We start from the raw sequence: 14013 nt of genomic DNA, 5'->3' as shown, positions 1-14013 counted from the left end.
CCATTTGCCAAATCCCCACTTCTTAGATACATAGCTCTAATGAAAAGTTAGGCCCTTCAGGGGATTCGATCTGCAGCTAAGTGCACAAAGCCTGGATTTCTCTGGGGAATGGTTAGACACAGCTCAGGCTCCTAACTGTTGGTATATGGATGCACATTCTTCTGGAAAGAGTGTCTGAATCTTCTCAAAGGAGTCCTGTGATCCAAAGGTTAAGAGCTGCTGAGTTAGAAAGATTTTTAGTGTTTTTCTTGTTACTAAAACCTAGTAACTGCCTAGAGTGTGATAGCTTACTGGAGAAGTGACTCAAAACTCTAACTCAAGATTTCAATGGGACTATTTTTACAGCAATAAATATATAAGGGCTTCAAAACATTTTAGTTTTTTTTTTTTTTCAGTTAGTAATAATAGCTATCAGTTTATTGATGGTACTAGTTACAACGTTTTATTTACGCCCTGTGCTGGGGAGAAATAATCTAGGAAAAAGGCCCTCAGCATAATGACCAATCAGTAATTGTTAATCACTGCAAATGCCCATAGCAGAAGACCCTGTAATATATGCAAATGAGCTCTACAGTGATTGTGGATCGGCTCCTGTCATCCACCTGGCCCCTATGTTCAGTGGAAGTGATTAGGATGTTACATTCTGATCATTTGGGATTTTCTCAATTCAGTGTGCAGTTTTGTACACTACTCTTTTTGTGTATTTTCTGGGATAGCATAGAATAATCGAAAAACCGTGGTTTTCATTAATGATACAATAATGCACTTCCATTTTACTTGGTTAATTTTTTGGGGGGAGGGGAATCTATTCATCGCCTAGAGATAAGATTTTATTGTCCTATTGTTATTTTTTACTGAGTTTTTTTTTTTTTAAGTTTTTTATTTTTATTTGAGAGAGAGAGAGAGAGAGAGTGCAAGCAAGAGAAGGGCAGAGAGAGAATTACAAGCAGGTCCCATGCTCAGTACAGAGCCCAGCGCCGGGGCTCAATCCCACAATGGGATCGTGACCTGAGCTGAAATCCAGAGTTGGACGCTGAACCTACTGAGCACCAGGTGTCCCTATCCTATTATTAACACTATTTGTGATTTCATTTAATTCCCCAAACAAGCAAGGTAGGAGTAGGTACTTCCAGTTGTACGTATGGGAACAAATGCTCAGAAACATTAAGAATCTTGCCTGAGCTCAGTCAGCAGAGCCGGATTAGAACCCCATGTCAGACTCCAAAGCCTGTGCATTCTACATGATGGTGCCAGCAAGTGACCTGATCAAGCTCATCACATACTGATTTTTATCTGAGAAGCCAGCATGGTATTTCCAATTCCACCTTATACTTACCACTGGTTCTGAGGACTAGAGAGGGGCTGTTCTGCTACCTGCTCAGATTCATTCTTATCAGGACCATTCGTTGTGGATTTACAGACTTGACTCTTCTGGTGTTGGCGGATCATTTCTGCCAAGGTCTCTTGTACTTCAGCAACGGTTCTCTGTGAGTTTTGGAGACTGGCGTGTTTTTCTGAAAAGAGCTCTTTACAAGTGATCAGCATTTGCTCACTTTCTTCTGTGAGGCTCAAGTCTAATTCTGGAGGCCCGCTTGGCTTTGGCTGAGAAATATTAGGGTCTGTTTCTTCAGGGCTGGCACTGTCTATCTGCTGGCTTTGCTCCACAGACGTTGTCCTTCCGTGAGCAGCTCTTACCCAGACACTGGATTTAGGGCAAGGCTTGGAGAGAGACCACCAGAATTCATACAGACGTCCATAAATAAAAAAGGCCTCCAAACTTTTGAAAGCTGGTGTGGTAGGGGACTGATGTTCACCCAGTTTGTCTCTTAGGTGGTCACAGCCTAGAAGAAGAGAAGGATTTAGGGTTGTGCATTTCTGTTTCTGCTAGATACACATTCCTTTTCCCGTTACGTTTCCTATCACCCAAGGGGCAGAGCTCAAGAACAAGGACAGCAGTGATCCATGGGGTTACATGCTTTTCACCTAAAGCCAATCAGAGCTAAACATCTCCTGACCTAGGACAGCGTTCTTGTTGCTGTAGTCTGCGAGTCAATCAAAGCATTACAGAAAAAGTATTCCATCTTCCTATGAAAGCTCTGGGGTATGATCTCACTATGTCTCTGAAAAATCAGTGATTTAGTTTAGTGACTAAGTATGCAGTTCAAAGAATGTCCCTTCTGTTGTGCTTCTCCATTCTTTTTTTTTTTTTTTAAGTCTATTTATTTATTTAATGTAATCTCTACACCCAATGTGGGGCTTGAACTCACGACCCTGAGATCAAGAGCTGCATGCTCTTCCAACTGAGCCAGCCAGGCGCCCCATGTGCTTCTCCATTCTTAACTAACTTCTGAGCACATTGCTATTTCTCTTAAACCATGGAGAAAAATTTGTAGAAGGCAGCAAGGTAGGTAAGGTAGGTAGGGCCAGGTAAAGGAAAACAGCTTAGCTGTTCTGGCCCCCTCTTAGGAGCTTGGGTAAGAGAATTCAAACTTGGTGCTAAATGACACAACTGGCCAGTCTCTTTCAATAATGTTTGTACTCCTGGTGCTACAACATCGGTGGTGTTTACATCATCCATTAGTAGGCATGCTCCGGCAAAGGTTGGGGTCATTTACCCTCAGGAAGAAAGGCTGAGTGCACTTCCTGCATGATGGTGAAGTTTCCGGAGTCGTAGCTCCGGACCACAGCCCGAAGCAGGGCTTCCACAGCCGCGTCCCAGGAGGCCACCTGCTGGCTTAGCACTGCCAACGTCAGATCATGGCAAATATGAAGCAGAAGCTGGAGGGAAGAGCCAGAGTTTCAGTTAAACATTCTTGCACAGCAAGCACTGGGATGATACAGAAATATTCCTATTGACTGCACTTGGAAGGAAGGACACAGTGCAAGTTTAAGAAAGGTCCTCCTGTCTCCATCACCCATTTTTGCTTCCCTATCTGAGAAACTTCCATATCTAGTTGCACAGCAACATACCTTGTCTGGTGTTAAAGTCTGTTCATGCTAAAAAAAAAATGCTGTGACATTTACATTTAATTAAAACAAAAAGTGAGTTTCAGAACTAAAAGCTGTAATTAAACCAACCAACCCGGAGTACAATTAAGAAAATTGTACAATTAAGAAAATTTATCAGTTTTAAGTGAGCCATTTGATGAATTTTGATAAATACATGTATCTCTATAGATACACATGCTACAATCACCACCACGATCAAGACAGAACATTTTCGTCACTGCAGAATATTCCCATGTGCCCCTTTGCAGGCATTCCTCTCTCCCCACCCCCTGCAACCCCTCACCTGGTTTTTGTCACTATAAATTTTGTCTTTTCTAGAATTCAGATAAATGGAACCACAGCGTGTAGTCTTTTGTGTCTTGGTTCTTTCACTTACCATAATGCTTTCCAGATTTACCAGTATGATTTGTACATCACTAGCTTGTTCCTTTGTATTGCTGCACGTATAGTATTCCACTGTCTGGATAGGCTAGTTTGCACATCCATTCAGCAGCTGATGGATGTCTGGGTTGTTCTAGCTTGTGGCTGCTGTCTGCTAAGCTGCAGCGAACAGCTGTGTACAAGGCTGTATTTCTTTTAGTGAAATATCTGGGCAGTGGGATTGCTGGGTCACTGGGCACGTCTATATTTAACTTAATGGGAAACTGCCAAACTGTTTCCCAAGGTGCTATATTATCATTTGAGGAAGTCTCAATCCTCAATAATAAATGAGCCTTCCCCCATTTTCAAAAGAAAAAGCAGATAAATTGACATACATTTATAGGATGGGTATAGCTGCTATAATGAATCAACTTTATCTCTCTGCATCAATACAGATAGATTTTACAAACTGGTCACTGAAATGAGGCAAAAAATAATACTATGAGTGACCTAGGGGCTGACTTTGGTAAGCTAGGAAAGGAGAATGGGACCAAAGGAAGGTCCGGGACACCAGGGACTTCAAACTTACTGTATTTCTTTTACTAAAAACTAGAAGAATATATGCAAAACAAAACCAAAAAAACTCTATGAAGCAAAATGACAAATCACGTGAACTCTGGTAATTCCTGGTTGATGAGTACTATATTTTTCTCTGTGCTTTTGTGTAGGTTTAGGCTTTTTTTTTTTTTTTTTTAAAGAGAATACTGATCTAAGATTAACTTCAAAGCTAAAGGGCCTTAATTAGTCTTGAAGGGATCTTTCCAGGTTGCCTGTGCCTGCCTTAGTCTTTTCTGAAATGCAAACTGGCATTCAATTGGTTTCCTTATTATACTAGACGTGGATTAAGGAAGGCTTACTGCAGAGTGCAGACAGGGTACCTGTTTGGAGGGAGTGTTATTTGTAGCAGATGGGTACTTGATAGTTTGCAGCTGCTGTAATGCTGCCTGGTACTGCTCTGGGGTCTCCAGGCTGAAGGTGCTCTTCCATACTGCAGTCACCCTCTCCACGAAGGGCCCTTCAGTGCCTGCAGCCCACACATTGTAGGAAGAACTTTTGCCCTCCGAAAGCTGCCTTTCCTCCAGGCGCTTGGACAGGAGCTCAAGAAGGCTAAACACCAGTCTCTGCCCCTGAAACCCAACAACAAGGACAGGAACTGTTAGGCATTGGAAGTGCCTGATTATCTCAAGAGCTCTTCTCAGTTTCTCTGTGTTCCCCATCACATCTGCAGCAACCAGACCCTTTAGGGGGCTGCCTCTGGCCAGTGTGAGTCATTGAGTGAGGGGGCAGGGGGTAAAGAGGTGATCTAATAGACATTTTTCCAGATGCCTTTGCAGGAATCCTGGAGGTAGCCTGGAGCCCAAGCAAATAGTTTTATGACACAGAATCCCAACTACAGCCCTGTCCACTGCAGTGTAGACCACATACAGGACAGTCACCTAAGACTTATGACCAGTTTGAGAAAAGACAGCCTGGGCTCATCCAGTTCTTTCCCCCTGTCCAAACTTTACATTAAGGGATACAGAAGCAAAGTGCAATGGGCAGAAGGTGCTAGAGCAGATAAGCTGTGCAGATATGACAGCTGCGGCAGGTGTCGGGCGCCATGTCCCAGCAGGCTTCAGAGTATCTTTTTTTTTGCTAAGACCTTCAGTTGCCATGAGGTTCACATATACCCTTGTAACAGTATTTTCTCAGTTCGGCTTGGCAAAATATTAGCCCAAATAGCCTGACAATGACCAGAACAGCATTCTGCATAAACGTAAAGGTTTTCTTGCTTTCATAAGGATGCTTTTTAAAAGAAAAAAGAAATGCTTAAATAACCATTCTGGAATTTTTTTTTTTTTTTTTTGCTATGGATAAATTAAAATCTCTTTAGATTTGGTCATTTTATAAGTAATACACCAAGTGACACTGTGTTTGAGGGCATATTACTTTTGCTAGGAAGTAGCTTTCCTAGAAAGCTACTATTTTTCTTGGGTTTCAATATTTAGGTAGGAACTGTCTTTAGGTCCAGTTACTCTATTAGGGAGAGGGGAGCTTACAAAGTTCATGTTAGTATCTGAGCAGTAAAGCTGTCTAAAATGTTTATGTGTTTTAGAAAATGAGAGTGCTGATGCTTTTAAAGTAATCTCAGTTTGATGCGTCAAATAAAACAGTGGTGAGTTACTCATAGTTAACCAGAAAGGGATAAACAGACATTTAACAAAATGTTGATTTCGCCACACTTCGTTATGGCTTATAGTTAAAGAGTGATGCTATGGCAGAGCACCTTGATTTCTGTTGGAAATCCTCCCCTTCCTCTCCCTCTTCAAAGAAGACCTGATGACACCAATAAAGAAACACCAGACTGCTAGCTCAGGGCTATGCTGACTAAAATTGACTCATGTATGTTGTACACAAATTGATAAGGAAGGAGAATAATATGAATGACTACATTATCTCTTACTCTGAATATGGCAGTGGACAAGCCATGGTACTTCCATGGGATAGTATGGCCAGGGCTTGCTGGACACTTCTAAGGGTACCTGCCAAACTGGTACAGCTGTGCAACTGGGTTATTCATTTGGAATTTGACTAGAAAAGGACTTGTGGCCTTTCCCTCTTAAATACCTGGAGATACAAGAACAGACTGACCTTTAGACTTTCATGTAGCTTCAGCGCTTCCTGGGCTCCCACCCAGTTCCTGGCCAAAAGCAGCTCTTGGGCACATCTGAGAGCCAGGGAAGATGACAACTCATTCTCTCCTACAATTGAAGCCAGTTCTGCAGCTGTTTTAAGTGATGCTGCATCTCCCTTCTTGGATAAAACTTTGGCTGCATCATAAGCAGAAGCAGCCCCTAAATAGCTGTAATACAAACAAAAACCCAAAAGTGTCACGAACAGATCTCCTATACCCTCTTCCATCTCAACATAGAGAATGAGTGGCAGCATCCTACAGGGTAAGGACATACATTTGCTGAACTGAACCCAAATAGAGTTTTTATTCTCTCCCAGTTTCCTTATTTGATAGTAAAGACATTACTAGAGAAAGGTGGAATTTCTAAGTCTGCTACTGAGGTTTCTTCAGTAGTTATGGTGATTTATATAAGGGAGGTGATTAATATAAAGGATTCATCCAAGGACGATGAATCTTATGAAGCTAGGTTTAATACACATATGGCTTTTTGTTTTCTAGTCACTTTACCTCCGCCTCTAAACTTACTACTCTCGTCCTGCTCTTCTGCATCACAGCTCTTCGATGTTTGGGTACATGCCTGTTCCCTCCAGCTTACCATTTGGCAGCCACGGCATAATGGCCGTCCTTTTCCAGGATGGCTCCCCAGGTGAGGTACAGGTCCTTCAGGATTGGGTCTTCTGGGCGCAGTCGGGCCTTGGCAACTGCAATAGCTTCCCTAGGGGCCAGAACAGATAAAAAGCCAATTTGAAAAGGCTGGAAGATAGGATAAACTGTCCCTCTTGTGTTGTTTATACTGTTCCAACTTCCTGTACAAAACCATTTTCCTGCACTATGTGGGAAGTTAAATTTTTTTTTTTTTTACATTTATTTATTTTTGAGAGTCAGAGAGAGACAGTGTGAGCAGGGGAGGGGCAGAGAGAGAGGGAGACACAGAAGCTGAAGCAGGCTCCAGGCTCTGAGCTCAGCACAGAGCCCAACGCGGGGCTTGAAACCATGAACCGTGAGATCATGACCTGACCAGCCGAAGTCGGACGCTCAATCGACTGAGCCACCCAGGCACCCCACGTGGGAAGTTAAAACCACATGCTGAGCTCAATTCTTCACCTGGGTCAGCAGTTCTTAACGTGTGGTCTGTGGATTCCTGGGGATCCCCAAGTCTGTCACTTGACAACCAACAGTATTTTTGCCAATGATAAATTTTGAGCTTTCAAGTGAAAACGAGAATTTTAGAAAATCTATGCCTGCCACTGTGGGCTAGATAGCTTCCCAAATGCTAAAGACTTTTCTGAAAGAGACTGATGGTGATATTTAAGAATGTGAATGTTTCTGGATATTTTAATAATGAAATGTGTTAACATCTGGAGTAATCTGTATAATTCAGTGAGCTAATATTTTCAACTGACCTACAACTTCTGAGTTGTAGCCAACATAAAGTTGTAGCTAGAATAAAAGTATTTTAGATTAAGGTGATCTATGCAGAGCAATGTTTAAGAAGTATTTTGAGACATCAACTTACCAGACTTACCCTCCTGCCACTAAACTAGACAAAATATGTATGAAACAACTGTTTTCAGACATTGGATCCAGGCAGCTCAGGATTGTTATCCCTGAGAGAAGGGAACCTCCTAATAGCCATTTTCCTATAGAGAACCCAGCAGAGCCCCAGCAGTCTTACTGAGTGGAGGAGAGACAAAATAATTGGAATATGAGAGGCAGGATAACAGGAAGGAAGAAGCTATCCAGGGGAAGCCCTACAGAACTCTGTTTGGGGATCTCATGAGTCTTTGGCCAAACACAAAGCCATGCATGTGTAGGACATTCCTTAAGGCTGGATAAAGAACAATCAGGGAATTATAAGCTGAATAATTCCCAGAGTTCACTTAGGGCATAGGAGACTTCGGTGTTTTGACCAGCCAGACATTTGAGTTCTGATTTGTTGAACACACAGGCATTCAATAAAGACACCAGAAGGTAGAAGGACAAACTAATTCTAGAATATAGATTTCTCTGGGTGGCTCGGTCGGTTAGGTGTCCGACTCTTGATTTTGGCTCAGGTCATGATTTCACGGTTCGTGAGTTCAAGCCCCACGTTGGGGTTCTACGCTGACAGTGAGGAGCCTGCTTGGGATTCTCTCTCTCTTTGCCTCTCCTGCGCACTCTCTCTCTCAAAATAAATAAACTTAAAAAAAAAAAAAAAGATTTCTCTAAACCTGTTCTAAGAAACCTTAAAAACAAGCCATGAAAAGATCAAGCTGTTCTACTAGCAACTTTAGTGCTCACTAAAACAGAGTTCAACACCCTTCAGAGGAAGACAAACCAAAACAGGAAAAAGACAAAGTCTCACCAAAGCCATCACATCAAATGGCTGAAAATCAGTGACAGAGAAAAATGACAGTTCCTATATAACAAAGATGGGAATAGATGCAGTCAAGTCAAGAACAATGTAAGAGTAAACAGTCATCTCTGAAGCCCTGAAAGACAAAAACTGCCAATCTAGAATTCTACCCCCAGAGAAAGATCCTTTAAAATGAAGGCAAAATTCGGGGGGCGCCTGGGTGGCTCAGTCGGTTAAGCGTCCGACTTCAGCTCAGGTCACGATCTCGCGGTCTGTGAGTTCGAGCCCCGCGTTGGGCTCTGGGCTGATGGCTCAGAGCCTGGAGCCTGCTTCCGATTCTGTGTCCCCCTCTCTCTCTGTCCCTCCCCCATTCATGTTCTGTCTCTCTCTGTCTCAAAAATAAATAAACGTTAAAAAAAAAATAAAATGAAGGCAAAATTAAAGACTTTTATAGACAAACAAAAGCTGATGGAATTGGTCACCAGAAGAATCACACTACAAAAAAAATGAAATTCTTGTTCAGGTGAAGAAGGAATTGATAGCAGTTGAACGTTGGACCTACGTAAGAGAATGAAAAATGCTAGAAATAAGTATGTGGGCAGATATAAAAAAAGTTTTAAAGTTAAAAAGTTATTTAAAAAGATGACAGATTAAAGCAAAAATTCTAACACTGTAATGTGGGGCTATAACATGTCAAATATATGACAAGTAAGTAGCAGAAAGGACAGGAGGGAAGGAAAGAAATAAGTTTTATATAAGATGTAGGACAACATTAGTTGAAAGTAAACTGTGAAAATTAAAAACGCTAATCATGGGGCGCCTGGGTGCCTCAGTCGGTTAAATGCCTGATTCTTGGTTTCAGATCAGGTCATGATCTCATGGTTTGTGGGTCTGAGCCCCACGTTGGGCTCTGTGCTGATGGTATGGAGCCTGCTTGGGATTCTCTCTCCCTCTCTCTCAATATAAATAAATAAACTTAAAAATTAAAAAAACATGCTAATCATCATCAACCCTAAAGCAACCATAAAATAGAGTATAGCTAATAAGCCAGGATTGGAGATAAGAAAATATTCAAGTAATCCAAAAGAAAGCAAAATAGCAAGATGGTAAATTTTAATTGCACCAATATTTATATTTAATGTAAATGGCCTAACCATTCCAATTAAAAGACAGAAACCATCAGAATGGATAAAAAAAACCTGTATGCTGTTTATAAGAAAGTTTACTCCTTTTGTTTGTCATTACTTACAAATGTATTATAGTGAAAGTGTAGTAACTTGGAGAGGAAGGATTCAAACCAATCTCAGCAGAATGGTTGCTTCTTAGAGAAAGGATGAGGACAGAACTGGAGAAAGGCAATTCAGTCAAATCTGGAGTGTTATACTTAAAAACAACAACAGTCGGGGACATGGGGAGCTTTTGGGGTGGCTGACAAGATCCCATCTTTTTTGTATTACACGGTTTCTCTATGTTTGCAACTTTAGGGATAAAGAAATTCTGAAAAAGATCAGTGGCAAATACTGATCGAAGTTAACACTTGTTAAGTATGGGTAGTGGGTACACTGGTGTTTGTTAGGCTAGTGTGCATGTATTTCTGTACGTCTGCAATGTTTAATTACAACCAAGATTTCTGCTGGTTATCGTTAAGTGGCACCGGTCAGCAGATTAATTCCACACTGTGCCCAACTGGTGGTTCAACTGTAGGGTCCTACAAACCTGTAGAAGTGGTTTGACCTGAGCAGCTCTACAGCTTCATATACTTTGTGGATAGAAAGGAGGTGAGAGGCAGCCTTAACGTACTGATCTTGAAAACACAGCTGTTTGGCAAAAGCTTCCACGGCCCACAGCCACACATGGTAGCCAGCTAAAAAAAAAAAAAAAAAAAAATGACTGTTGAATAAGCAGCAGCAGGGGTAAGGAAAAAAAGAATCTACATTTGGAATGAAAACACCTTGGTTCTAGTCACTGCACTAAGTAGAGCATTTAGATACTCTGAATTCAGTTATCATTACAGATTATCTGCTTCATTTACTCGCCCTATACCCATGTTTTGAAACATAAATTTTTTCTCTTTGATTAGCTAACACATAAAAAATAATGCAAAATTCAAAAGGTACAAGAGAATATGGAAGTCAGGGCAGTGATTAGCCTTGTTGGGGTGTGTGGAGACTGAATGAACAGGAGCATGAGTGAAGCTTCCTAGGTGCTTTCTGGCAGTGTTATACTTCTTGATATGGTGCTGGTTACAAGGGTGTATTCAGTTTGTGCCATCATAACCTGTGTACTTCTTTTTTTTTTTTTTAAAGTATACTTGAATAAAGTTAAAAAACTGGGCATGGCATAATTTACCTTGTTATTCTGGTGTCCTCCCACCCAAACTCATCCAAATTCCTTTGCCTAGAGACAACCATTATTTCTAGTTTCTTTTGAAACCTTTTTGAAATACTATGTGAAGACAAATATAAATGACAGAGTAGTAAATATTGTCATGTATCAACATCTTGAGTCTTCTCCCTACTACGCTTTTGGAACTTCATTCCATACTAGAATGCAAAGAGCTGCCTAATTTTTCCCAAGAGATTCTACCGTAGAGGTATGAGATTTAGCCAGTCTCTTGCTGATGGACAGAGAGGTTCCTGTGGTCTTTTGCTATGACAAACACTGCTGTAATGACAGTGCCTGTATACTTGTCATTTTGCACGTGTGAGTACAGTTAATTTCCAACACCTAGAATTGCGGAGTTAAAGTTTTTAGACATGGCCAAATTGTCCTGCAAGAGAGTGTCCATTTAGTGGACTTATCTTCAAGGTGATAGCCCTTTTGTCGAGAAGAACATACCAACTGGTGCCATAGCCACAAGACTGTCTGTCAGCTCCCCCCTTTCCGCTGCCGTTTGAAGAACACCTTTTAGATCTCCTTTCCAAAGCATGAGTTGGTGAAATAACTCAGGGTGGCCATTTTCCAAGTGACCCTTTCCTGTTTGGAGGAGACATAATGTTGGGAAGATGTTTCAGAAACCTGTCTGCACAGACTTTAAGAGAAGGAAAGTCAGGATGAAAAGAGGGGAACAAATTCCTATAATATGTTGTTGCTGGCTGATGGGTGAGTCATCTCTCAGAGTGTTCATAATGTGGTTTAAAGCCCACTCAGTCCCTTGTCCACCCACTCATTTTCACTTACACTCAGAGTGAACACTGTATGTTTAGGGTCCTATGAGAGATGCAAGGGGTATAAGGGAATATGCAGATTGGGGAGCTCAAAACCTAGTTAGTTGAAATGTAAAACCAACCAGTATGATGCCACAGGATGGCAGCCATAAAACAGGTGTGTACAAAGTATTAGGGAAGCATGGAGACAGACTGGGTTATGTTGACTGGACTTGCCTCACCTTCAACCTCAATCATTCTGTACAGGGCAGTCCTGTCTGTGAAAAGTCCCAGGTGAAATCTTTCCTCAAGATCAGCAGACACGTCCTCATTTAGCTCTGCGAATTCAAAAAGACAAGAAAATGAGGTTACTGTTTTCTGTCCAATTACTTCCAAACGTGTGTCCAGACGACCCATTTCAGACAGTGAAGAGAAGTCCTGTGCCCTTGTTTACCCTAACAGAGACCCCTCCTGGTTACAAGGGTAGCAAAACATGAAAACACTGTGTTAAAGCTCAGCCTTGGCAAAATCCAGTGAGACAATTTAGTCTGCAGTTTGCTCAAATAAAGATGGGGAAGGGGTGAAAGAGGATGTAAAAAGCCAGCCCCAGGGGCACCTGGGTGGCTCGATTTGAGTGTCTGACTCTTAATTTCTGCTCAGGTAGTGGTCTCACGGTTGTGAGACTGAGCCCCTCGCTGGGCTCCATGCTGAGTGTGGAACCTACTTGGGATTCTCTCTCTCCCTATTTCTCTGCCCCTCCTCTGCCTCAAAAAAAAAAAAAAAAAAAAAAAAAAAAAAGGCCAACCCCAAATCCCAACAAGAAATGTCCTTAACATTTACTAGGACCCACCACAAAGGGATTCAATAATCATTCTGGTTTTTAAAAAGTCAACTGAGTAACTTTCCAGTAAAGTTAATAATGTAAAGCTATATGATAAAGTGTGTAAGTTACAGGAAGTCAAGATAAAGTCCCCAAAAGAGGCTTATGTATGTAAGAAGAGCATAAAATATTTCTGGAGAGAGACAAAAACTGTTAACAGTGCGGTCTTGAGGGGAAATGTGAGGATTGGGTATCGGGGTGGGATGGGGATTTACATTCTTTTTGAATCTCTGAATTTCATTTTATCATGTGTATCTATTTTCAACATGTAAAATTCAAAAATATATAGCTGTTCAAATATCAAAATAATGGGCCTTAAATGAGAGCTTTGCAAAAGTAAAATAAAAAAAACCTTCTATAACAAAAACTTCCACCAAATCCAAAAAAAGGAACTACCATATTATGGGTATATTTCCAACAAGGAAATACTTTTTTTTCTAATTGAAGATACTGTTTTCCTGGGGGAAAAATAGTTGAAGGAGTTGATTCATGCTGAGGTATTTAAGCCATCATACCAATTCCAGCACATAGATGGCTGGTGACAACTGGATTTAGAACAATAAGCCAGAGCACTACATCGCAAAGGCACGGGGGAGCCTGGCGGTGGGGCCGTGGGGGGGATGGAAGGTTGGAAAAGAATTTAGAAATATAAACAACTCTAGACATTTGTGTGCTCATTCATTCAACAAATATACAAGCAAGCGCCTCTTATGTACTAGTTCCCAGAAGACTATGGATGGGCCAAGGGAGTGTATTTTTGTACCTTTGGAGTGTTTTGCCGTTGCTAATACCAGACAGTCCTGATGAAGCTCCTCTTTAGACCTGTGGTCCAGGCTGGTAGTCAGTGGAAGCATGGAACGAGCTTTTCGCTTCTTGGTTATGGATTCTGAAATGTAATAAAAATATAGATGGTCTAAGAAGAGCTGATCAGAATCACAAACGGGATGGCCATTGTGCGATTGTAACCTACTGGAGGGATAATGCCGGTCATCAGAAAATTTGCTACTTATGAAGAAGCTTTCAGGTTAAGTTAGCTGGGGGCAGTGTGTACAACACACACAACACGTCCCCGTGAACCCCTGTGAAGCATTATCAACAGTTGCAAAATGACACTTCCTCATGAAAACGTTAAAAAAATGTTTAAAATTGTTTAAGTGTTAAAAATGTTTAAAAGCATGACCCAAAATTGAAATAATCAAAACACAAACATTTAAAACCCAAGAAACAAACAAAAATCCTAATAACAAACCAACAACAATAAAAACCAAATATTTTTGACTGTTTTCAGTTGCATGTAATATTTGAGGATGCTTTAACAAAATATTTTAACCATTAGACACCAACCTGACTTCTCTTTAGGTGGCTCCTTTTTCAGTATTGTGACTTTGTTATTAACAGTGGTTTTTGACTTTTCAAAACCTATGGAAACTGGAGTGCAGGTAACCGGTTCTCTAGAAGCTGTATCATAGGAGATAAAGAAAAAGTTTGGAGGAGAACAATATAGAGTCTAGTTCTTTTTAATGATTAAGAACTAAACCAGGCTTAATAT

General features: G+C 41.1%; 1 protein-coding gene across 1 annotated transcript in view; it reads right to left on the bottom strand.

Moving 5' to 3' along the window:
- GEMIN5 (gem nuclear organelle associated protein 5) overlaps window positions 1-14013 on the bottom strand; it is a 42085-nt gene that overhangs the window by 3766 nt on the left and 24306 nt on the right. Inside the window, exons 17-26 of the mRNA XM_015063906.3 lie at window positions 13809-13922; window positions 13228-13350; window positions 11827-11922; window positions 11277-11414; window positions 10155-10302; window positions 6699-6818; window positions 6061-6271; window positions 4308-4556; window positions 2616-2778; window positions 1337-1841 (exon numbers count right to left, since the gene is read on the bottom strand). Coding sequence (XP_014919392.3) covers window positions 1337-1841; window positions 2616-2778; window positions 4308-4556; window positions 6061-6271; window positions 6699-6818; window positions 10155-10302; window positions 11277-11414; window positions 11827-11922; window positions 13228-13350; window positions 13809-13922 — 1867 coding nt within the window. The remainder of the gene's footprint in view (window positions 1-1336; window positions 1842-2615; window positions 2779-4307; window positions 4557-6060; window positions 6272-6698; window positions 6819-10154; window positions 10303-11276; window positions 11415-11826; window positions 11923-13227; window positions 13351-13808; window positions 13923-14013) is intronic.

This window comes from Acinonyx jubatus, chromosome A1 (genome assembly GCF_027475565.1).
Source record: "Acinonyx jubatus isolate Ajub_Pintada_27869175 chromosome A1, VMU_Ajub_asm_v1.0, whole genome shotgun sequence".
NCBI lineage: Eukaryota > Metazoa > Chordata > Mammalia > Carnivora > Felidae > Acinonyx > Acinonyx jubatus.
Note: the sequence above shows the minus strand (reverse complement) of the source record. Positions and strands in the feature narration are given on the sequence as shown.